At 49.5% G+C, this 24,763-nt stretch overlaps 1 protein-coding gene across 5 annotated transcripts; it reads left to right on the top strand.

Moving 5' to 3' along the window:
* Positions 1 to 1,625: 1,625 nt before the first annotated feature.
* si:dkey-178e17.3 (somatomedin-B and thrombospondin type-1 domain-containing protein) lies at positions 1,626 to 23,021 on the top strand. Of its 5 annotated transcripts, none has more exons than XR_010332740.1 (6): positions 1,626 to 2,990; positions 12,156 to 12,341; positions 13,090 to 13,180; positions 19,534 to 19,692; positions 20,043 to 21,906; positions 22,017 to 23,021. XR_010332740.1 is itself a non-coding variant. In XM_064353286.1 (5 exons), exons 1-5 carry the CDS (start codon positions 2,741 to 2,743, stop codon positions 20,146 to 20,148), a joined length of 792 nt encoding a protein of 263 aa, XP_064209356.1. In that variant the 5' UTR covers positions 1,626 to 2,740; the 3' UTR covers positions 20,149 to 23,021. The 5 variants fall into 5 exon arrangements, 2 of the variants coding, with proteins under 2 accessions (XP_064209356.1, XP_064209357.1); XR_010332739.1 differs by having other exon boundaries at positions 21,943 to 23,021; XR_010332741.1 differs by having other exon boundaries at positions 20,043 to 22,764; positions 22,814 to 23,021.
* Positions 23,022 to 24,763: the final 1,742 nt, after the last annotated feature.

Genomic DNA, 24,763 nt, shown 5'->3' with positions numbered 1-24,763 from the left:
GCCTCTCTCTCTCAGTTCAGGTTATATTCATGAATCTGTGTCAATCCTCTTAACTCAATAAATGATGATTTTTTAAAAGTATGAAACAAGCCTTTTTCTGAGCCTCTGACTCCTCCTCTGCCCAGGTGTGCCCAGGTGTGCCCAGGTGAGACATGTAGGGCACTGCTCTCAGTGCTTTACATGCCCTCAGGGCCGACTGGGGGAAATGTGATTGGGCCGATGTCAGAATAACAGACTGTAGATCAGTGTTGCTGAGGTAAGAACAGAGGGGAGGGGGAGGGGCTTGGAATGCGGCCGAACAGCCAATCGCTGCGCTCCTGCCCGCTCCCTGTCAGGCCCTTGATGTGCGCCGGCCGGGCGGACGTGCCGGAACATTCCTCCCCTTCACGCCCGGCCCGGCCTTTGGTCCCGCCCGCTGGGGAAAGGGCTGATAGAGGCCTGGGGGGAGGGCTTTTGGGGGGGGGCTGTGGGGGTCTGGATTGTGCCAGGGTCCTGGGCTGGCTGTACTCTGACACACGGAGTGACTGCATGCTGACGGACAGGCCTCTTTCTTCCTGCTGTACAAAGGGGCTTTGTGTACCCCCCCCCTCCCCAGGCCAGGCCAAATCCCGTCTGCCCCCCTCCCCCACTGTCTACCTGCTTGGGGCAGGAACTGTTGGGCCAGTACACACTACTGCTCATAACCTTACAGCACTATGAGCCTGACCAGGCTGCTCATAACCTTACGGCACTATGAGCCTGACCAGGCTGCTCATAACCTTACAGCACTATGAGCCTGACCAAGCTGCTCATAACCTTACAGCACTATGAGCCTGACCAGGCTGCTCATAACCTTACAGCACTATGAGCCTGACCAGGCTGCTCATAACCTTACGGCACTATGAGCCTGACCAGCCTGCTCATAACCTTACGGCACTATGAGCCTGACCAGGCTGCTCATAACCTTACAGCACTATGAGCCTGACCAGGCTGCTCATAACCTTACAGCACTATGAGCCTGACCAGGCTGCTCATAACCTTACGGCACTATGAGCCTGACCAGGCTGCTCATAACCTTACGGCACTATGAGCCTGACCAGGCTGCTCATAACCTTACAGTAATATGAGCCAGACCTGGTTTACAGACTGATGTGAGAGAGGTCCTCCTAACTTGCGTTGCTTATAAACGCTGGAGTGACCCTTGACTCCTGACCTCATGATCCACATCAAATCATCGCAACAGTGCTGCTTTTGGCACTACGATCTCAGGCAATGATAAACCAACAGGATGTACAGATTGGCTTTAACGTTTATGGTATGTAGTCTAATTCCACAACACCTGCACATTATTGTGATTAAAGGATTTTATCCCAGAACAACTGCACTGTCTAAAATCATTCCGTTAAATAATAGCCTTTCATGATCGCAGTTCGACAAGGATGTGATATTTTCATTTCTAAAAGCGATTTTACACTGCCCTACATCACGGACTGACCTGGCTGTAGTGGGCCCATAGACCGTATGAGTGGGCCACATCACTAAAGCTCGACGAGGGGGAAAGTTTTGGTATTGTTCCAGAGCGGCTGTGTTCTGCGCGCTCGCGCTTCTTTCAGTGGACAGCTCAGTTTCTTCCCGCCAGAGAACCGAGGGAGGGACGCTTCTGTTTTCGTGCCAACGAACATCTTTGACTACGCCTTTGAACTGTTTTATTTATTTTTTTATTATGCGGCGAACAACTCTTTATAAAAAGAAAGAAAAAAACAATGGCTCCGAGATGAGTTTTTGTTCTGTTTCTTTATAAAATGTTTAAGACTCCCTGGAGTTCTTTTACTGGTCTTAATTCGCCCTTCCTATTTGGAGTTTGACATTGTTAAATACCTTCAGTGTTATCGGGACCTTAGGGCCCAGACCGTAGCCCAGTGAACTGGTTTTAATTTAAAATTGTACATTGCGGAGATAATGTGTTTTGTTCACGTTTTTCTTCTCTATACGTTTAAATACCGAGGCCAAGACCTATTTATAAATTAGCCTATTTTTAAAAAACCGATTAAATTAAGAGTGGAAAGCGAAATGTTTATACTCGATATCAATAGGGGCCTGCGTCTAGTTGGATTATTCGTTGTGCGATATTTCGTATTGCCAGCCGTTATAGCCTACTGTCACAGGCTGCATGACTAACGAAGCAAAATAAACCGTTGATCGATTGTAATGTTTGGAACTTTGCTACTCCCCAGGACAACAAAAATCAAAGGCCTCCAGAATACAAGGGATGGTCTATTAAAATTACACTCCAATGTCTTTTCAGAAGGGCGGGGTTCACTTCGACCCCTGGGCAACAGAAACGTGTAGAGGAAAACGTGTAGACTACTCAGAAACCATGGCTTTCGTCGGTGTCAGACAAATAAAGTAGGCTGACTGCCGAAGATGATGTGCACGAAGACTAATTAGGCTAGTGTGTTATATCAGCAACATATATTAGCTTACCTTTTCTTTATGTATGAAGACAAAAGATCGGTCTACTCGCATTTTGGTGAATTGTAGCCTATAGCAGCTGCCAATAAAGCAAATTAAAAGACTGCTTTAATTGATGAATTACTTCCTCTAAAAAAACAGTGCCATTCAGTTCGGACTGAATGCATTAATTCATTCTCTTTTGTTTAAAAAATAAGTTGTTTTAAATATAAAGGTTTCCGATAAACCCCACGGAGGTAGTTCGTGTGCTACCAAACACGCGCAGGTTTCTTCCCATAGAATTTGCAACATGGGAGCACGCGGGCACGCTTTGGGATGCCGCGGGCTGCTTCTCGGCGGAGTTTTTGCGTTTCTTCCGGGGATATTTTTTCTACAGGCAGAAGCCGGCTGTGCCGAGAGGGAAAACCCAAACTGTTGCACTGGACGAAACAATGAATGCCACGAATTTTCCCGACGAAAAACTGTTTGCTACTGCGACACATATTGCCAGAAAACCGGGGACTGTTGTGAAGACTACCAACGTGTTTGTCAAATATCCGGTGAGTTGTCTCTCTTCTTCAGCTATTGGTTATTATCATCGCAATACTTTACTATGTTTAATCCGTAAATATTATGATTTAACCACGTCATTTGGCAAATACGTTTTTCTATGGACAGGTGTGTTCCAGAAATTAGGTGTGTATTTGTTGACTAAAATCACATCGTACAGCCTACACCTGTTATGTATAAATGCTACCTAGTTTCATATTTTGTCTACGTTATACATAAATAGTAGTTTTGGTAGGCTGCTTGAGAGAACCAGTGAGAATGCAACGCTGGTATTGTTCTCAGACAAAATCTGGCACGCGGTAGCTACTTCGAACTGTACACTGGGATGTAAGCCTAAATGTTAATATTTTTCTAAATCAAATGGGGAAATGTCACTTTGCAACGATGATATTGTATTTTCTGTTGAGACCGACTGCTTAGAGTCTCAGTCGAGGCAGTTGAACTGACTGGGGAGCGTTAGAGCTGTTTTTCCACAGTGTGCGTTATATTTATGAAATACGCCACCTGCTTTAACAGTCCTCTCGCTTATTTCCAGTTAACTTACCAGGGCAACATAGATTCTTCTAAAAACGCACAAGTTGTTCAAAACACCATCGTGTAAAATTGTGTAGAACATTATGAAGAAGTTGTGGCGATCTCTAAGCGAAACTGTCTTCGCAAAGTTTCCCCAACATTTTAGTGGAGTTTACTTGTTATTTGCTTGGTCCGAAGGACGGATAGTTATCAATGAGGTGGCGGGGCGGCAGTTAGACATACACAACATATTTGAGGCAAGGGTGCAAATCTTTTTGTTCAGAGACCGCAGACCGCTCACAAGAACATCAAAGATGAGCTTCAAGGGAAGGAGGGGTCAAAGTTCAATGAAATATAGACATTTAAAAGCAAGCTGTATGTCTCTGAATGTGCTTTTATTTCTGTTTTGATTGACATGTTTCTGACACTTGGGTGTTTAGGTGTTTGGTTCTTGGTGTTTTGTGTAGGTGCTTCTGTGTTTTGTGTAGGTGTGTTGGTGTGTCAGTTTTTTGTGTAGGTGTGTAGGTGTTTTGTGTAGTGTTCAGGTGTTTCGTGTAAGTGTGTAGGTGTATTGTGTAGTGTTCAGGTGTTTTGTGTAGGTGTATTGTGTAGTGTTCAGGTGTTTTGTGTAGGTGCTTCTGTGTTTGACCTGTGTGCGGAGGCTATGGAACAGGATGGAAGGTGTGTTCTGGCTTGTTGTGGTATAGCAGGGCTATAAGAGTTGCTTTCAGCAGTGTAAGCTCAGTGTGGTGCTTCCTGTGGTGTCATTATGAGGATTAAACACACACAAGCAACACAGCTGCCTGCTGGACGAGGCCGTTTGAGGCTGGAAGTGAATCGGCAGTATTTCACCTGAGTTTTGCTTTGGTTTTGTGTTTTGTACTGTAACCCTGTTTTAAATGAATACATCTAAGGAAGACTGTGGTGTTTGTTTCTGTTTTGTTTTTCCGTGAGTTTATTCCAATCCCCCTCCTTCTCAGTATTGATTAATTGTCCTTAAGGTTGGCATGGCGACCCCACGCCCTGAACTCTACCCTGTCCAGGAAGTTGAACTAATTTCTGTAAATTATCCCGCTCGTTAAGTTGGCTGCTGTTTTATGGTTGAGATTGCCGTAAACACATTTGTCTTGCTGATTTAAATTGCCATGGCTGACTACATACCCGCCCGCCCCCCCCTCGGAGTACTCAGGGTGGTCATGCACCAAAAAACAAAAACCTTGGGGGCGGGGCTATACACTCCCCCTCCTACCCCTTCCCCTGGTGGGTCGGTCTCATTCTTCTGTAACTATGACGACAACAAATTAAGCAGGTGTAATTTACATGACATTCCATTTGCATTTACAGTTCTGAATGCAGTATGACTGGTATTTAGTTAAAATGGAGACTTTTCTCTCAGTGGGGGGGGCAGTTTTGCCAGACTGAGGAGTTATGGGCCCCTGAAAGTGGGGAGGGGGAGGGGGGGTAGCTCCTCCCACCGTGGCTCCTCCCACCGTGTTCTCTTACGTGACGGACAGCAGCAGATCAGTGAGGTCCTGGTGCTTTAAGACCTGAATGACATCATGCAGTTGGGCGGATGGGAGCGCTTAGATACACACTGCAGTGAGATAGGGGTCTGCTTTTTGGGCTGTCCGGCGGGCTCTGGGGTGAGATAGGGTTCTACTCCGGCTGTCCCACAGGCTCTGAGCCGTGGGCTTGTATCAGCGCTGTTCAGCTGGTGACCTGCAGACCAAACGACGCTTGGCTCCTCCCTCTCATCACTGAGCGGCTGTTCAGATTCGCCATAAACTGACCGAGTGAAGTTCTGCAGCTCGCTGGTGGCCTCCTCCCACAAGACACAGAGTTATACGGAACGAGCGCATTTCACTGGCTTACTGTAACACGCACACACACACACACATACACACACACACACGCACACACGCACACACACACACATACACACGCACACACACGCACGCACGCACGCACGCACGCATGATTCATTTCATACACACATTGTTCTATAAGCGCGTGGAGAATGTTTGCACAATGTGCGCCTATTAGATTAGGAACTTAAAACTTTCAGATTCTTATGTTCGTGTGTACAGCTCTGTCAAAACAAGTGATATGATTTGAGTAGTTAGTCACCATTCTGGTTTTGTGGAGTGCTGGAATATTTTCATGTTGAAATTATAATTACAATGGCATGTGATTACAAAACTATAGCAGACAATATGATAAGAATATAAAATTTGACCAAATGGGATTTTAATATCAGATGACAAATCATATGAGACTTATTATACACAACACTCAAGGGATCAGAAATGCCACAGAATTAAAGTGAATTTTGGCTGGCGACTCATCCCACTTCTGAGAAGTGGGGGAAAAAAATTGAAAAATGGTGCAATTGGAGAAGGGATTCATGCAGATAGTATCTGGCAGTAGAGGATGAGCTCAATGGAGAAGAAGGAAAACAGGATGAAGTGATGGAGGTGTTTATCTCTCCACTGAGTCTGTATTACTCATTTTAAGAGACTGGGGTCTTTGTTTCTTGTGTTAATGCATTCATAGTTTTGACTGCAGTGCTGTTCTCATTTTTTTGGCAGTGTGGAGTGATTAGGCAGCTGGGTGTAGAGTTTGTTTTGTGGCAGTTTGAGCAGGACACTGGAGTTACAGTAACACCCCTACTCTTGTACCATAACAGTCAGAACTACATTTTAACATGTCTACTAAAGTACAGTATCTTCTATAGTACTGTGCCACCATCACTTGCTGGGAAGTTAGGCTTCTGTTTTTTCTATTTTGTCCTGAGGGAGGAGTGCCCCCTACTGGCCCACCCACATCACTTCCAGCAGCGATATAGTTTTGCTATGTGGCCCCATAGTAACAGAACCCCTCTCTGCTTAGCTTCAGCAGTCTGACCAGAGAGTGGTACAGGCTGGTGTAGCTGCTAAGGGCTATGAACCAATCAAATGAATAAATATTTTACAGTGCTGTAGGATGAAAACTGGAACACTAAATACATAAAGGTAGTTGTACACTGTTTCTGTATCCATGGGAAGGGCTTAGAAAATGAAACTAAAGCTGTGGGCTTTCTGTTAATGAGGTAACGGATTTGTTTGGGAGAAGAAAGCACTGGCTGGCTTTAAGAGTCCGTGAGCTCACCCTACTAATGTTTCCCCTGTTTCCAATGCCAGGCCACACAGCTCTATATAAGGGAATCAGAGGCGGTTATGGGCAGCCTGACCTGGACCGGCACCAAAGATAGTCACAGAAAAACGTCCACCATGGGCGACGGAGCATTTCAACTTCTTCTCCACAAATCCCCTTGTTTAGGAGCACTTGGAGTTCACATGATCTCACGTTTAGCAGGTGCAGCGTGAAATAAACTGAGGTGGATTTCTGGACTGTTCGCAAAAACGCAAAACATTACTGAGACATGACGTCCTTGTACCTTTTTAACCTTTAATATGCGCACACTTACCTATTCTCCATGTAACCAAGTCTGCTTCCAATTATGTGTGATTCGCCAGTAATCTTCTACCATCTGTGCTGTTCCAGGCCAGACTAGGTGGGGCTGAGACTTGGATGAAAGTCACTGTTATGCTCGTTGAACACGTTCTTTATTTATATGTTTAAAAAGCATGTCAGTAGACCACGCTGCCCGCCAAAAGAAACACAGCGAGAGAAAGATAGGGTGAGTTGGGCAATAATTTCCATGTATTTCTGTATTTGTGGGAGATTGGAGAGATTAGTGGTTTTTACACCAAGTCTTGTGGAGGCTCTTTCAGGCAGTTCTGTGCGTTCTCTGAATAAACGGTAAAGAATGTCGACTCTGGACCTTGTTCCTTGAAGGTTATTCCTGTTTATGAACAACGTTTTCATGAAGAAACTGGAAATGTAAATTATCCTTGTTAAACAAGGTCGTGCATTTTTTTATTTTATGTTTTGTCTTCAGTGTTTCCCCAGTCTGAAGCAGGACAGGGTTTAGTCTGAAGACTCAATATTACAGCAACACTTTGCTCTGCCCAGTTCCCCATGGGACTTTTGGGCCGTAGATGGAAGTGCTGTTTGCAGGGTCCTTAAACGTTTGCTGTTCATCAGGCCTGCTGGCCGTTTCGGTTAATAACTGACCTGGGAGCTGAAGAGTAAATCCCTCGACTCATTTCACTGTTTAGTGAAGATATGTGAGACGGAGATTCTGTGCAAAACGCTAGATTCTGTGCTGAAGCCAGAAGAATGCGGGACGTTTACGAGTTTCGTTCGTGGGCCGTGGTGAGCCGAGGCGAGCTCGTGGGACCCTGGAGAGGTTCGGTGGGGTCATGGGAAACGGGCGGGGCTGCGGCGCTGCTACAGAACAGGCCTGCAGCGGGACGCCCCTCTCCAAACGGCCAGCGCTTCTGAACTCCGCCCCTCATTAAACCCTGAGAAGATGCAGAGTTTGAGAAACAAATGGCTGTGATTGAGGGACTCGGGGTCAACCACCTGCAGTTTGAATGCTCCTCTGAGTCCTCTAGTCCGTGATGAAGCGCTGGGTTGCTGGACAGTCCAGGGGGCACGGGTGGGGTGTGGAGGTCATTGAGCTCTCTGGGTGCAGCAGCTCCTCAGGACATGAGCTGAAAGTGGCGTCTGTTCGTCCAGTGACGTGCGTCAGCTCCATGTGCGGTGCTGCACGTCCATGGAGCGAGCTCAGCGGGGTCATGTTTGATCAAGATTGGAACCATCAGATGGTAGTGCTTTGTTGTTATTGATGGAGCTAGCGGTGCGAAGTCTCTGGACTGAACCTCACGTGGGTTCTTCTCTGCGTGACTTGGAGTCAGCTGGTGAGGCTGCCGTTCGGCTCTCTGGGGGGTGCTGCTGGTGGGACTGAAGCCACAAGCATCTGTGGGTTTCCTGCAGTTTCCCAGGGTTTGGGTGGCTCAAACACGGACTTGAGTAAGTGAGGTTAATCTGGGGTCAGTCAGCCGCGCTGTGAAAGTCTCGGTGCTCGGTCTGCCCCTCTGCCAGTTTAGGAATGCATCATCCTCCTCATCCTCCTCAGCGCAATGATGAAGTGCGCTGTGTATCTGCTGAGAACAGCGCGGGGGGGGGCACGAGAGGGGGGAGTGTGGGGGGGGGCTCCATTAGCTCCTCTGTGTGTGCAGACCGCTCCTTTTGCTGGGGAGGACAGTGAGCCTGAGAAAGTGGCGTCTGTTTCTCGTCCCTGTGAGCTGTGCCCCCGTTTCAGCTCCTACCCCTGACCCTGCCAGTGCTGCACGATTAGCCATGTCCAGAGCAGTACTCAGCAGGCATAAGGGTCAATGTTTTGATAAAGAAAAATTGAGAACCATATCTAAAAATGAATGTAAAAAAAATACATTTTTTGCTATTGTTATTGATGGATTTCTGAGCAGTCGTCCGTTTTATTTTATTTAGAATTTTAAAAAAATCATAAAACTGATGACTGTAAACCTCTGTGTTCTTTCTCTGCGTGACTCTTGGCTGTCTGTCTGTTGCTTAAAGAAGGCTGCGCCCGTTTGGCTCTTCATGGGGAGGGGGGGGGGGGGGGGGTTCTGTGGTGGGGGAGTGAAGACCATCAAAGCTAATTACCTTGTGACCCTTGTCAGGGTTGACCTCTGACCTCGGGGCTGGCGGGGTGAGGAACTGGAACGCTGACTAAAGGCGACGCAAAGGAGGCTCGTTTAGTTACGTGACTGAGACGGCCTCGGTGTGCCGCGCTGCCAGGCTGACCAATCAGATCAGAGCGTCCCTGTGCTTGTGCTCTTAATGGAGCCCGGCGCACAGGACGGTTAGGGTTCGTGTGCAGGTGAGAGCCGGTCCCTGTGGGCTCAGATGGGCGGAGTTTCACTGCGCTGGCTGCGCTGTGTGGGGCACCTGCTGGAACCAGGGCTCAGTCGCCCCCCCCAGCCCGCAGATCTGCAGAACTAATCTGCAGGAATTTGGAAATTCCAGAGTGGCTTTGTGTTCCCGCGTCACGGGACGGATGAGCGGGACCCTGGGAATGGGAAAAGGATCGGAACGCCGCGCGGCTGCTGAGAAGGATCGGAACGCCGCGCGGAAGCGGCTAACTCCCCCCGAAACTCAGACGCTTCATTTACCGTTAAAAATGGGTGTGCCTGTCGCTGCTTAGCGCACAGCTGGCTGGACAACAAACAGGGAGTCTTTTCCTGGAAGACTCTCGCCTTTGAACAAGGACACTGATATCCAGGCTGTGAGTCATTTGGCACCAGTCAGCATGTGCTGTTCCAGATTTGCTTTCCCAAGGTAATGTTTCTATAAATGTAATGACGCAGGTCTCTTCTTCACAAAAGTCAACTTCAAACATGAGCCTTATATTTTGTGTCCCAGTTCAAACTCTGTATTGGCTTGTGTATCATCGTGTCCGCTTTACAGACCGAACAGCTCTTGGCTGTGATGTCAGCGTGACGCAGGCAGGTCTGGGTGCTCACCTGGCGCAGGTGTACTGAAGGCTTAGGACGTCCCTGTCAGGTACACTGATGGCTACAGCGTGCTCGGTCTGCCACTGCATCTGACAGACGGACGGACGGACAGGGCCTGGTCGTACAGACGGACAGAGCTCTGTCGTACAGAATGACAGGGCCTGCTGGTATTGGGACGGTCTCATGGTCACTCTGTCATACTTATCTGTGACCAAACTGCCGTCGGGGCCTCGATGGTTACTGAGCTGCCTGTGTGAGGCGGCTCGAATCGATGCGTCTCGGATCAGGTGTGCAGAAAAGCTCCTTTCAAAGGAGGATTTCCATCTTTGCCGAGTGTTGAAGTGTATTAATCATCTTAGAGCTTTTTCATGGGTCATCTGTGCCTGTAAAAATTCAAGAAGTCTTACATGCTCCCCCCCCCCCCCCCCCCAGTACAGATGTTTCTTCGGCACAGTGCCCGTGTGGGCTGAGCCGTGGTTGCCATGGCGCTGTTGCCATGACGCTGTAATTACAGCTCTGGGTGTCCTGTAGGCAGCGGACTCAGCGGCCGGGCTCTGTGATTGGCCCTGCAGAGAGCTGGGGGGTTTGGGGGGGGGGGGGGGGGCTTAAGGGTCCCCACAGGTGGCCGAAAACCCCACACAGGATGGCTTCCGCACGTTAATCTGGGGCGCCTGCGTGCGTGTCCACTGCCAAACACAATCTGCGAGCACAGCTGTATTATTGGGATTAATGCGCCCCCCCCCCCCTTTGTTGGCAGCTGGGACCCCGCGATTAATGAGCGGTTTTGGTGGGAGATAATCAGCGTGTTGCCGCCTTCCTTCCTGTGCCTGTGAGGGTAGAGTCGGTCCGCTCTCCTGACGAGAGCGTGGAGCCGACAGGGACGGGTGGAGGGAAGACATGAGCCACGTAGCAAGCAGCGCTAGCAAAGTGAGGAAGGAGTTTATAAGAAAGGCAGTCATTTTTTTTGATTGTATTTGTTTTGGACGCTGCAGAGCAAATCAACGTTGTATTGTAATACCTACAAATTTTTGGCTGAATTAATCTCCAGGGCTTCCCGTGCAGTCGTCTACAAGAGGTTCAGCCACTTTTTTTTTCTGAATTTGTACTTTTTTGTGAAAGAAAGTGATGTCACCCTGTTAACTAGCTTTAACAACAGAAGCAGGGTGTGGCTGAAGCCTATTGGCTGAATATCTGATTACCCTCGTTTCCCAGTAAATGGGGGAGGTGATGTCTGCTGAGGTCTGCTGCTTACGTTTTTGGCATTCAGTGGCCAGCCAGTAAAGCACAATGTGGTTAATGAATCACAAATATTACATTTTCACAGCTTGCTCAGTGATTACTGTTCACTGAGGTCCATTGTTAACGGGTTACTGAAGGTATTTTTTGTGTTTAGTGGATGAAACCTAAATTAACTGAATGAAAGAAAATCTAACTAGGCATTGTGTTCTGCAGCTGCATGGACATCCTGCTGTAATGAAGGTTTTGAAAATAAAAGACAGGAAAGGATCATCTTTGCAGGTTGAACATCTTGCCTAAAACTGACCTGCTTATTGGAGCTCTTGGTTTTCTGTCCTTAAAACCCACTGGTTTAATGAATGTTGTCTCAAAATCAGGGATGTTCCAGATGAGTAGGTGTTGCGTGGGAGGAAGATGAGTAATCGGAGCATCCTTCCTCCTAATGTGCGGGGGTGGGGGGAGTTGATGTTGGCTGTGTGTGTGGGGGGGTGGGTATGTTGGCTGTGTGTGTGTGGGGGTGGGTTGATGTTGGCTGTGTGTGTGTGTGGGGGGGTGGGGGTTGGCTGGCTTATTACAGCCAGTCTGCTGCTCAGTGCAGGAGTAACAGAGACTGACAGCTCTCCTGAGAGAGAACAGCCCTCCCTCGCTTTTAAAGAATGTTTCTAAGAGACTTGTCCTCTGCTGCAGCCAAGATGGAGTTTGACCAGAATACCAGACTTTATGGGCATGGAGCTCTTCCCAATAGGACTGCACACTAAATTCAGTATTTTAGGTTTTCCATCTTTCAGGCATCGAGGTGTCATAGTTTATTAACCTCACCTGTATTCAGAAGCATCTCAGAGCAGGTGTGTGGATCTGGGGTCAGGTGTCTCCTGGGCGTGTCCTAACCTCATTCAGTAGGAGCTGACAGGTGAGACTGATCCCAGATAGGCTGGTTTTTGTGGTGCCTCTCCTGATCTCCCCCCCGTCCTCTCTCTCCCCCAGCAGCCATCGACTGTGTGGTGGGTCGGTGGGGGGGGTGGAGCCAGTGCAGCGCCCCCTGTGGGGGGGGCAGTAAGGAGAGGAGCCGCCAGGTCACCATGCCCCCCAGGAATGGAGGGGCGCCCTGCCCAGACCTGAAACAGCGCCGAGGCTGCTTCGGCCAGAGCCCCACCTGCAGCTCCGCCAAAGGTAACACCTCCACCTTCTATATAAAACCTCCACCCTTTATATAACACCTCCACCCTTTATATAACACCTCCACCCTCTATATAACACCTCCACCCTTTATATAACACCTCCACCCTCTATATAACACCTCCACCCTCTATATAACACCTCCACCCTCTATATAACACCTCCACCCTTTATATAACACCTCCACCCTCTATATAACACCTCCACCCTCTATATAACACCTCCACCCTCTATATAACACCTCCACACTTTATATAACACCTCCACCCTCTATATAACACCTCCACACTCTATATAACACCTCCACACTCTATATAACACCTCCACCCTTTATATAACACCTCCACCCTCTATATAACACCTCCACCCTCTATATAACACCTCCACCCTCTATATAACACCTCCACACTTTATATAACACCTCCACCCTCTATATAACACCTCCACACTCTATATAACACCTCCACACTCTATATAACACCTCCACCCTCTATATAACACCTCCACCCTCTATATAACACCTCCACCCTTTATATAACACCTCCACCCTCTATATAACACCTCCACACTCTATATAACACCTCCACCCTTCATATAACACCACCCTCCCCTTCCTTTATACAGCAACACCACCCTTTATATAACACCTCCACTGTCCGCCTTTATATACCACCATTTTGGGGGGGTGGATATTTTGAAGCCCTCATGCTGGTGTTTGATGAAGGGCTGCTCTCTCCTCCAGAGGTGGCCAAAATCCTGCCCGATTCCTTCAAGAGGAACTTTAAGGACCCTTGGAGACGGCCGCACATGCTGATGAAGGAGGAGATGCCCAGGTCAGACTTGCAGAGGCGGAGCTCTTCTAAACCCCGCCCACTCACCTTCTAAACCCCATCCACTCACCTTAGAAACCCCGCCCACACTCTGAACTCTACACGCTCCTGAACAGGCAGTGGGGAATGTGTGTGTATGCGGCTGCGGTTGGACATTCCAAATTAGGGTGGGATAGGACGTCTGCACCATGCTGGGTACCAAATGTACAACAACAATTCATAAATTCATAAACAGACATATCTGGCCTAGCATCTTTTTAACATTCATCAGTGAAGTGCTTACATAAAACCACCACAGGGGAATATCTGACCTTTGTCTAAAAAAAAAAAAAAACTTGAGAAATCTCCAAATGCAATTTTCTTGATTTATGAATAACCTTATGTCACAATGTTGTTTATATTGTTAAGAATTTAACTTGAACTCTCAAGAAATTGAGATGAAGCGAGCTCATCAGTTTAGGTCTCCACTGTTGTTGGTGGAGGCTTCCATTAAGCTCTGGTTCTTAATCAGAAGCGAATGAAAAGCAGGTGTAGATTACCTGGGCCGCACGGCGATGCCTTGCGTGTTGTTCTGAGTGCAGGAGGCCTGTGTGTTTGTGTCCTTATTCACACGCTAGCCCTTGCTAAAGGAACCCTGCTCCTGATCCGCTGGCCCACAATGCACCACAGGCACTGTGACTGATGTGAGCTGCAGATCTCTCTCTGATTGTGGCTGTTTGGGCCGGAGAGCTGGACCTGAGGCAGAGGTTCAGACAGACCGTGTCCAGTCTGAGCGCTCTGAGGTTCAGACAGACCGTGTCCAGTCTGAGCGCTCTGAGGTTCAGACAGACCGTGTCCAGTCTGAGCGCTCTGAGGTTCAGACAGACCGTGTCCAGTCTGAGCGCTCTGAGGTTCAGACAGACCGTGTCCAGTCTGAGCGCTCTGAGGTTCAGACAGACCGTGTCCAGTCTGAGCGCTCTGAGGTTCAGACAGACCGTGTCCAGTCTGAGCGCTCTGAGGTTCAGACAGACCGTGTCCAGTCTGAGCGCTCTGAGGTTCAGACAGACCGTGTCCAGTCTGAGCGCTCTGAGGTTCAGACAGACCGTGTCCAGTCTGAGCGCTCTGAGGTTCAGACAGACCGTGTCCAGTCTGAGCGCTCTGAGGTTCAGACAGACCGTGTCCAGTCTGAGCGCTCTGAGGTTCAGACAGACCGTGTCCAGTCTGAGCGCTCTGAGGTTCAGACAGACCGTGTCCAGTCTGAGCGCTCTGAGGTTCAGACAGACCGTGTCCAGTCTGAGCGCTCTGAGGTTCAGACAGACCGTGTCCAGTCTGAGCGCTCTGAGGTTCAGACAGACCGTGTCCAGTCTGAGCGCTCTGAGGTTCAGACAGACCGTGTCCAGTCTGAGCGCTCTGAGGTTCAGACAGACCGTGTCCAGTCTGAGCGCTCTGAGGTTCAGACAGACCGTGTCCAGTCTGAGCGCTCTGAGGTTCAGACAGACCGTGTCCAGTCTGAGCGCTCTGAGGTTCAGACAGACCGTGTCCAGTCTGAGCGCTGGGACAGATTAACGCTGTTTTCTTGTTTTGACTGAGTGTGACGTACGCGAGCGGCTGGCTAGCGGCTGGCTAGCGGCTGGCCGTGTTCCTCTCTCTGCAGGAGCTTAGTGCCCAGCAGCTGGGTGATGTGTGAGTGCAGCGTGTGCCTGTTAAAAGCGTGTGCTCGGTGGACGGGACTGTATTTCAGGGCTGGGCTGGTTTGCTGGTGGGGTGACGGATGCCCATTCATTTCCCTTGTGCAGTATAAATGCTGGGACATGGAGTAGGTCTGGTTATGGAGATTTTTTTTTGGATGTTTTATGAAAAAAAGAAAAGTGTTTGTCATCCTGTGTTTTGGGGTGGGGTGGGGTGCAGGGGGAGCAGGCCACCAAAGAAGCCTCTTTTCCAGGAATGAAGTTAAGCTCTGCTCCAACAGGTACATTTTAATTAAAAAGTAAGACCAGGTAAAAAAGCTGTAAATCAGAAATCCTACACCGTATCCAAACTCAAATTACCAATCAGCGTCCCTCCACCCCCCCCCCCACCCTTTCCACAGCAGGCCTTTTGTGAAAACAGCACTTCGCTTCTCTTCCTGTGGAAGACACAATCACCTGGTCCAGAAGCTTCATTGAGTTAAGACCTGGGGTTAGCCAGTGCAGCGCTACAGCTGCCAGGTGTGTTGGGTGTGAGCCGCGCTCTATTCCGCATGCAGGCTGTCCCTTCTTCACGGCACTCAACCCGTGCGTTTCCCGTTCCCCTCAGCCTTAACCAGCCTCCCTCCTGACCTCAGAATGTTCTGGAACCTGCCAATGACAGATCAGCGTGTGACCGGTAGCTCAAAGTGTGACTGACTGCTCCCCTCACTGTTCTTACCATCGAAAGTTCCGTCAGGTTCTGTCTGTCTGCTTGTGCTGGAACGTTCCGCTGTCTCACTCCACCTGTAAACTGATCGAGGTGCTCGGCCTGGTGTAGTAGAGCTTCAGTGGAGGTTCAGTGGAGGTTCAGTGGAGGTTCAGTGGAGGTTCAGTGGAGGTTCAGCTGCGCTTTCTCGACCTGAACCTCCTGTTTGTATAGAGAGAGGAGCACAGAAAGCTTGCAGAGTGGAGCGTGTGGGGAGTCAGTGATAGTAAGGCAGTGAGGCGGATATATTAAGAGTAGTAGTCCTGTGCTTAGGATGACCGGAGTGTTTGTGTTGAGCACAGGCTGCCTTTGTCTCTCTGTGATGTGTTCAAACCTGCAGTCCCACAATCAAAGCCTCTGTTTTTCTGATGTTTGATTGAAGGTTTCACCTCTTGTTTACTGTGGCCTTGCGCGGGGGGCTGGATGCATTAAAGGCAGCGCGCTCTCCGCTAGGCGCTGCGATGCTAATGTTAGTTTGGCTCTGCGCAGATGTGAGCCGCTCCGCTGGCTTTGTGCTTTGAGCCCGGCTAACAACTATAAAGTGCGTCGCGCTTAAAACGACCCCCAGGAAACGCGGGCATTTCGGAGAGGGAAAAGAAAACATCCTTTATACTTCAGAGCGCGCGCTCAGGAGTGCGCTCCGGCTGTCACAGCAGGGGCTCGGTTATTGATGACAGCACTTAGCTGTAATTACAGGGCGATGGTGGAAGCGGCCTTCTCCACGACGGCTCTGCTCCTCTCCTGCGTGTGAAAAAGAGATTTGAAATGAGCGTTTGGTCATTTTCTGTGAAGTATAAATGGAATCTTGGAAGTCTTACAGTTCTCTTGGTGCTGAATTTTCTCACGCCAGTGTCATAAATTTTCATCATAAATTTTTTTTTTTTTTCATCCAGATGTCTATCAGAATGCTCTGTAATGGGAAATGGGAAGGTCAGATGGGTGAAACAGGAATGCAGAGGTGTAGAAACAGACTGGGGGAAGCAGAGGGGGAGCAGCGGGGGGGGCTGCTCTTGGCTTTGAGGGCTGGAATTGTAGAGTTTGTTTGTTATTCTGTCTCAGGCATCATTACTGGTCTGATGTCCTTCATTTCTCCGGATGTGAAGTCATTCTGATAACCGAGTATAAATTAATTTATTGTTGAAACCTGGCTGGCTGAAACAGGGGCATTCCAGCGATCGCAAACTTGGCCTGTCGAGATTAACATCCCAGAAATGCTCGCTAATTAGTGGAACACATCTCCCCAAAAACACAACATCGGCCCGGTCCCGGTCGCGAAAACTACAAACGCTGGCCTTGTGCCTAGAACTAGGGTTGGTTACTCAATCAGCGAATAATGTTCTGGTAAAGTTTAATACGCAGTTGGCTGTTCATGCAGCATACCAACTCTCCTTCTCTGTACAGGCGCTCTGGTGGCTAGCTGTGCTAAGCGACATGTTTACACAGTTACAGCCGCTCGTGCCAGTGAAGCTGACGGGCTGGGCTCAGACCCCAAACATCTTTAAGTGAGGTGAGAGCTCTGGCTGTCCCGCCAGCGGACTGGCGCCGGTCATGCCCATCCATCTGCCACCACAGCGGGCCGCTAGGAGACAGTCGCCATGGCGATCAGCTGCTGAGAGTGTAAAATGGCCGCTGAGCAGTCCCGCAGCGGGAGTGTTGAGTAAAGCGCCGGTGGACCAGCAGCTGTTGCCGACAGCGATCCTGTAAGAGCGGGGGGGGGGGGGGGGGGTGGGTCCTCCCGCGTCTGTTGCTCCTTTGATTCTGTCCTAAATTCGCTCGGCTGGGGCTCCAGTGGAGCTTCACGCACCTGTGCTCAGACCCGGCTCTGAAACGGGCCGTTTGATCCAACGTGCGGCCCCCCCCCGCCCCCCCCTGCAGGCAGAGCACTCCTCTGTGCCTGAGGAGCTGTGCAGCAGGCCAGCTCATCCGGTTCTCACAGCCCGCTTTCCCACTGATGTGTTTCCAGCGATATCTCCTAAAGGGGGGAAGACCTCCTTCAGACTGACGAACAGAACACCATGTCCTCCGCAGCGGGACACGGGGTCCTGGCCCGGAGTTCTGGCCCGGTCCGCATATCTGAGGCCTCACATCTGTGGCGGGACGCTCATCTGGCTGGCTGTGTGTTTTGGCTTGCGGGGGGGGGGGGCGGGGGGGGGTCTGTGCCAGTGCACCGCTGGGGAAGGGCCCAGTGCTGCAGTCCTGTGTGCGACCTTCTCCCCGTCTGTGAGATCAGACACGGCACTGGTCTGAATCAGCTGTTTACATACTTCTGTCCCAGTCACACCCGGTCCGGTACCAAAAACACATCTGAAACACTTTACATGCCAGTAACTATTTCCAACGAAACAAGTAACTGAGCAAAACAACCCTTAGTGAGTAAAGACTTTGCTTCCGTATAAATGTGGTAAAAGTAGATGTGTTTAAAGTAGTAAAGGTTTTATTGCTGGTGCCTAAAGAGTCCGTTTGTGTGCCGGTGACTGCACCGGGGCACCTGGCTGACTGTGGGACTGTAGAGCTGCACGCTTCAGATACACGGAGCCATTTTACCTCATTAAACCTTTCTGTGTTTTTATCTTCATCCCAAATCATGCCCTCTTTCCTGCTTTACTAAGAATGGCTCAGGCTAAAGGAAAAAAACACCAAAAAAAAACTGGAAAATTGGCTCTAATTGATTCAGCATGTCCTGCTCTGATTTCTTAATCTGACATGCAGTGCTTTCAGTATCGCTCACGTGGAGACGTTTACGTTCCCAGACTTCTGTCCTGAGTGGCTCGCGATCGGAGACTCTGCCAAACGATTGTAATGAAATGTAGGAGCCAGATGAAAATCTGTTTTCCATTTCACTGACCAAATAAAATAAAATAATAATTCCATGTTTGTAACTCAACACTTTTATTTGGAAATGGTCTTTGTCATTTCGGAGTAAAGGGACACAATTGTCTGTGTTGCATTGGGACTGTTTGTAGTGGTGAAAAGAACCCCCACTGCTGTCCCGTACACCACCACTGACTGTGACTCATGAAAAAGCATGAACATACTATACATAATCAATATTTATTCATCAGAAACAGTGCACATGATGTTGTTTTGACATCTGTTCAAAAACATTTAAATTCCATGTTTCACTAAGTGAGTTTACATTTGAATAAGCAGTGGCTCTTGGTGTTGGGTTCTGTGGGCTTGAGAACCCTGTTCTCTGTGTGTGGACAGTCCGCAGTGGCTCTTGGTGTTGGGTTCCATAGGCTTTAGAACCCTGTACTCTGTGTGTGGACGGTCCGCAGTGGCTCTTGGTGTTGGGTTCTGTGGGCTTGAGAACCCTGTTCTGTGTGTGGACAGTCCGCAGTGGCTCTTGGTGTTGGGTTCTGTGGGCTTGAGAACCCTGTTCTGTGTGTGGACAGTCCACAGTGGCTCTTGGTGTTGGGTTCCATAGGCTTTAGAACCCTGTCCTCTGTGTGTGGACGGTCCGCAGTGGGTGTGGAAGAATGCACAGCCCCTTGAGTGTTGTCACTGAGGAATACCTCTGAAGCAGCGCTGGCTTTTACTGGCATGAAACCTGCAATTAGAGCCAGAGAAACAGCCATGATTAAAGCTAACAGGCCCCAGCCACAGTTAATGAGTAGCCCAGGGAGATCACACACCGGGGGTATCACCTCAGAGTATAAACAAAAGGGAAGTTTGTTGAGATTTTCACAATGGCTATTAGAATATTTGCATTGTGCTGGACAAAGTTTTTGCGATTCACTGTGTGTTGATTTGCTGTGTGCTGAGTGGCTATGTGCTGATTGGCTGTGTGCTGATTTTCTGTGTGTTGATTGGCTGTGTGTTGTTTGGCTATGTGCTGATTGCCTGTGTGCTGATTGGCTGTGTGCTGACTGGCTGTGTGCTAATTGGCTGAGTTTTTATTGGCTGTGTGTTGAAGTTGCTGTGGGCCTCCTTCCTCTCCTCAGTTACTGTGTGCAGCTGCGGGTGAAGCAGGCCAGCGCCCCCTGCAGGCTGCAGGTGTGGACCGCCCAGCTGGTGAGAGAGAGATCCGTCTGCGCAGAGTGCCAGAGCGACGCCATGGACAGCAAACAGCGCTGCGGGGGAGACGGGCTGGAGGCCACACGGTACCCCTGCCCCGCCCCGCCCCGCCCCGCCCCACCCTGCCCCACCCGCTGTTACCCCTGCCCCGCCCCACCCTGCCCCACCCGCTGTTACCCCTGCCCCGCCCCGCCCTGCCCCGCCCGCTGTTACCCCCGCCCCGCCCCGCCTCGCCCGCTGTTACCCCTGCCCTGCCTGCTATCAGCCCTGCTCCGCCCCACCTGCTGTCACCCGCACCCCTGCCCTGCCCCGCCCTGCATATTTTTAGTGGCCACAGGAGTGGAATTTACTGCGGTCTTGGCTGTTGACTGGCCCCGCCCTGTTTGCACTAAGCCCCGCCCTGTTTGTACTAAGCCCCTCCCCCTTTGCATTACAGGACGTTCTGGACTGCAGCGTCAGTGCCTGGCTGCCACGGGTCCTGGGTTCGAGAGTCATCCACGGAGAACTGCCATTGCCCGATGCACTCTCTAATCTTCGTGTAGCCCCCCCCCCCCCATGCCATGGCGAGTGCGCTCACGTGTGACTCAGGTGTAACCAAGGGAACGCCAGCCAGCCGCCTCCCCTGCCCGAGATGGGAGGAGCAGCAGGAAAAACTGTTTCCTTTTCCTGGTGATCTCCCTCCACCCTGACCACCCTCACACACACACGCATGCCCACACACACATGCACATGCTCACGCATGCCCACACACACACACACACACACACACATGCGCACGCATGCTCACACACACACACACATGCGCACGCAAGCCCACACACACACACACATGCGCACGCATGCCCACACACACACACACACATGCGCACGCATGCCCACACACACACACACATGCTCACGCATGCCCACACACACATGCACACATGCACACACGCACACGCGCACACACACTCTCACTCTCACGCACATACACCACCGCCTTAATAAGCACAGTGACCACACGTGTACCCAGCATTCTCTTCTTCCAAAGCACAAACACGTCTATCAGTCTTCACCTCTGAGACTACGCTATCTACCTCCATAAATGCAGGTGCATTTAGTCATGCATATATGTATAATATATAAATGGTATTTTTGCTTTATATATTTTTTACCTTTTTGTTTTATGGCTATTGGTCAAATGGTATGTGGCTTCTTCATGTTATGCGGCCCACGTGTGTGAATGACAGGGAGAGCTTTGAAGCCAGACACAGCTCACACAGTCCCCATTAGTGTACCTGCAGTCATACACACAGTCCCCATTAGTGTACCTGCAGTCATACACACAGTCCCCATTAGTGTACCTGCGGTCATACACACAGTCCCCATTAGTGTACCTGCAGTCATACACACAGTCCCTGTTAGTGTACCTGCTGTCATACACACAGTCCCCGTTAGTGTGTACCTGCAGTCATACACAGCTCATACAGTCCCCGTTAGTGTGTAACTGCAGTCATACACAGCTCATACAGTCCCTGTTAGTGTACCTGCTGTCATACACACAGTCACCGTTAGAGTGTCACTGCAGTCATACACAGCTCATACAGTCCCTGTTAGTGTGTACCTGCAGTCTTACACACAGTCCCGTTAGGGTGTATAACTGTGCTGTGCATCTCCAGTGCTGTCTGTTATCATCCTGAGGTATGCGCTGCCCCAGAACCCCAACATTAGCCCCTGTGTCCCTGGACCTGTCATTAGTTTGGTCTTGGGAACATTCCAGCACGCTGATTTTAAGATGTCTCCCCCGCCCTCGCTCCCCGTTGCCACGCCTACTTGTCGACCAGCCACGTTTTCCCTGAATCCTTGTTTTTATTCCTGAAATGTTTTTGTTGGTTACTAATGTTGTTTAGATCAAAGAGCCACATGCGGAGGGTGTTGAGCAAGCCTTCTTTCCGAGAGACTCTTTCTGTGGGGATTATCACGCTTCTAATTTATCTTGAGTTCCCTCCAAAAAATGTAATGAATGATGGAATGTCAGCTCGTATCTCTCCAAAATGGGGAAACATTTCAAAAGGGCAGGGAAGTAAAAGCTAAACAGCCGAACGTTTGTTTCAGCTTTGAGTAAACAGCCGTGTGAGCTCACCTCTGGGGGGGGGGGGGGGTGCGCACGGGCGGAGGGGGCGTGGGGGCCTGGGTTATGTCTCCTGGGCAGAGCAGGGACTGAGGCAGCTGCCTGAGCTGAAGTCTCACATCTGTTAAAGGAGAAGGAAGGAGGACAGTGAGCGCTGAACAACCAGCTAGCCTCCTCCTCAGCACAGCAGGTTTAACTCCAGTCCTGGAGGGCAGCAAGCCTGCAGGTTTAACTCCAGTCCTGGAGGGCAGCAGTGTCTGCAGGTTTAACTCCAGTCCTGGAGGGCAGCAGTGTCTGCAGGTTTAACTCCAGTTCTGGAGGGCCGCAGTGCCTGCAGGTTTAACTCCAGTTCTGGAGGGCAGCAGTGTCTGCAGGTTTAACTCCAGTTCTGGAGGGCCGCAGTGCCTGCAGGTTTAACTCCAGTTCTGGAGGGCAGCAGCATCTGCAGGTTTATCTCCAGTCCTGGAGGGGGCACTGTGGCTGCATCATAAGGTCACCACTGTGAACCAATGATCGTTTTGTGCTGTGGATAAAAAAAAATACTCTTGGAACAAAGGAGTTTAGCCGCTACGAATTTAAAGAAAGAGACTGCCCCAAAACTAAGCCCAGCTGTGCCTTCAGGATCCCACCACAGAAGATCTGAACTCAGGGATACTCCCATGCAGGCGAGTGGCCAATGAACAGCTCGGGAAACGGAGAGATTCAGTGCCTCTGTTTCACCGAATATTGGCCTGAAAATCTGCTTTATATATACACGTTTAACGCCTGCAAAATACTGAAATATGAATCCCAGTCTCTGGGGTTTCTCTGGAAAGATTAATCATCTTACTTATGTCATTCCACGTTTATTTCCAGTTAAGTCATTAAAATGCCTTTGATTTTCATGAACAGCTATTGTTCACTAATGTAAGCTTTTCCTCCAGATGGCAAAAGTGTTTTGCCAAACAATGTGATCAGCTTTGTTTGTTTAAATCGTAGTCATCAGAGTAATACATTGCTTTTCAGACAATCATATGAAATGGACCAAGTACAGAGAAATTGTATTACTGTCCTTTTACATCTCCTGTGATCTGTTATTGTTTCTTACTGGGGTGAAGTCTCTTTGGGGATTAACTCCCAGAAACTGTTTGGCAGTAGGAGAACTAGATATTATTGGTTTAATTAGCTCATTTAGCTCATACACCCTGCTGTTTAAATATATGGATGTAATGGATCTGTAACTCTGACGCATGCTTGACTCTGATTTTACAGTTCACTCCTGCAATTTTATATTCAAAAAATAAAACTAGTAAAACCACTAATAAATGTTTTTTTCTCATTTGGTCAAAAGTCTGAGTGCCACCCAAAATTACAAGAATAAAATATTTTTATGAATTTTAATTTTAGACCCATGTGCATCATGAAATTATTGAAACTGTATATGACATCTACTACTATTTTTTCGAGAGTATGGCTAGTTAAATGTAATACATATATTACACATATTAAATGCTATTAATTTGTGCACAGTATTTAGTTTTTAGTTCTGGTTAATATTTTTTGTGAACGTTTCATTTTAAACCTTTCAAATAATTTGTGGCTTCCCAGTTAACTCAGTGTGCGTCTGTGTGTCTGAGTGAGTGCCTGAGTGGCTAATGTATCCCCGAGCTGAAGTAAGGAGGATATGATGTTTCATTAGTGCTACAGCTGTACTTCTCTCCACAATTTTGGCTTTCTTCTTACAAATTACCTCTGAGAAACAATGTTGTTTTTCTGTGTTCTGTGTTCGGGATAGATGTGTCCTGAAACGCTGTCTGGGCGACAGGCAGTGTTACAGTGTGGCAATTATGGTGTAATGCCCCAAGCTCTGTGTGTGTGTGTGTGTGTGTGTGTGTGCGTGAGAGTGTGTGTGTGTGTGTGTGCGCGCGTGCATGAGAGTGTGCGTGAGTGTGTGTGTGTGTGTGTGTGTGTCTGTGTGTACACACCGGGACCCAGCACCCTGTATTCCCGAGCATTCCGGGCATTCCCAGTCCCGCTCGCGCTCTCTGGCGGAATGTTGCCCAGCCTCCCGCGGGATTTCGGCGCGGCGGTGTCGTCTGTGGACCGCCTCCGTCTGAGGTCCCAGGTGACCGCTGCAGGTGAGAAGCACTCGAGAGAGGGAGGGAAACGTCCGTCCGTTTCTGAAGTGACTCCTCAGCACGCGGCTGGAAGGGTCACACACTGGGTTTTGGGGTGGGGGGATGGGGGGGGGGGGGTTGGCACTGTGGTGACAGGTCTGGTGTGTCCATACTGTAGTAAAACGCGATGCTAACAGGAATGTTTGCTTGTGCGTGTGCTTTTGTCCAGAGCGCTGAGAATTTCAGCCTCCAGATAGATGTTCCTTCCCCCAGTACTGCTGCATAGTGGAGAGCACAGAATGGTTTGCTACATTGAACACAGAGATGCGGCCGTTTCCGTCAAAAGGGCAGTTAGCACAGCTATGTTAGCTCACGTATTAGCAATGAGCACTGCTCTTCTATGCGTTAGCAAGTGTGTTAGCAATGAACACTGCTCTGCTACGTTAGCTAGCATGTTAGTCGTGTGTATTTCTGTGTTTTTTACACTAGAGTGTGTGAAGAAGCCCAAGAGCGGCATGTTCACTCAGAGCCACTGTAGATTAAACTAGATTAAATCTGGCTGCTTCTATGAGCACTGCACCTATCACACACACATTTTGGCACTGTGCGACCTACAACCACACCCTCCCCATTTCTCCCCTCATCCCAACCAAGTCAGCGCAACTCTTTATGTTGTGAAGCGGAGGGTGGGGGGAGTAGCCATCCCCTCTGAGGCCAGCTCCCTCATTGTGGCGGTGGGGTGGGGGGGGGGGGGGGGCAGGCATGATGTTGGCCCGTTGCCTGATGGCTCCTGACAGCAGTGGTTTCTGGGATTACGGGGTATGAAAAGCAAGGTATTCCAGCTGGGCGGGGCTTGGGGGGGGGGGGGTGCTGTTTGCTTACACCAGGACAGCTGTTCAAAGCAGTGCTCCATGGGATTCTGAAAACCAACAGAGCTATTTCCGATCTCTG

This window comes from Anguilla rostrata, chromosome 10 (genome assembly GCF_018555375.3).
Source record: "Anguilla rostrata isolate EN2019 chromosome 10, ASM1855537v3, whole genome shotgun sequence".
In the NCBI taxonomy this organism is placed as follows: Eukaryota; Metazoa; Chordata; class Actinopteri; order Anguilliformes; family Anguillidae; genus Anguilla; species Anguilla rostrata.
Note: the sequence above shows the minus strand (reverse complement) of the source record. Positions and strands in the feature narration are given on the sequence as shown.

Excerpts from the sequence above, each read along its gene's own strand:
- si:dkey-178e17.3 (XM_064353286.1), top strand. The coding sequence starts at position 2,741 with ATGGGAGCACGCGGGCACGCTTTGGGATGCCGCGGGCTGCTTCTCGGC. Across the intron at positions 2,991-12,155 it reads ACGTGTTTGTCAAATATCCG|CAGCCATCGACTGTGTGGTG; the intron begins GTGAGTTGTCTC and ends TCTCTCCCCCAG. Across the intron at positions 13,181-19,533 it reads ATGAAGGAGGAGATGCCCAG|TTACTGTGTGCAGCTGCGGG; the intron begins GTCAGACTTGCA and ends TCCTCTCCTCAG.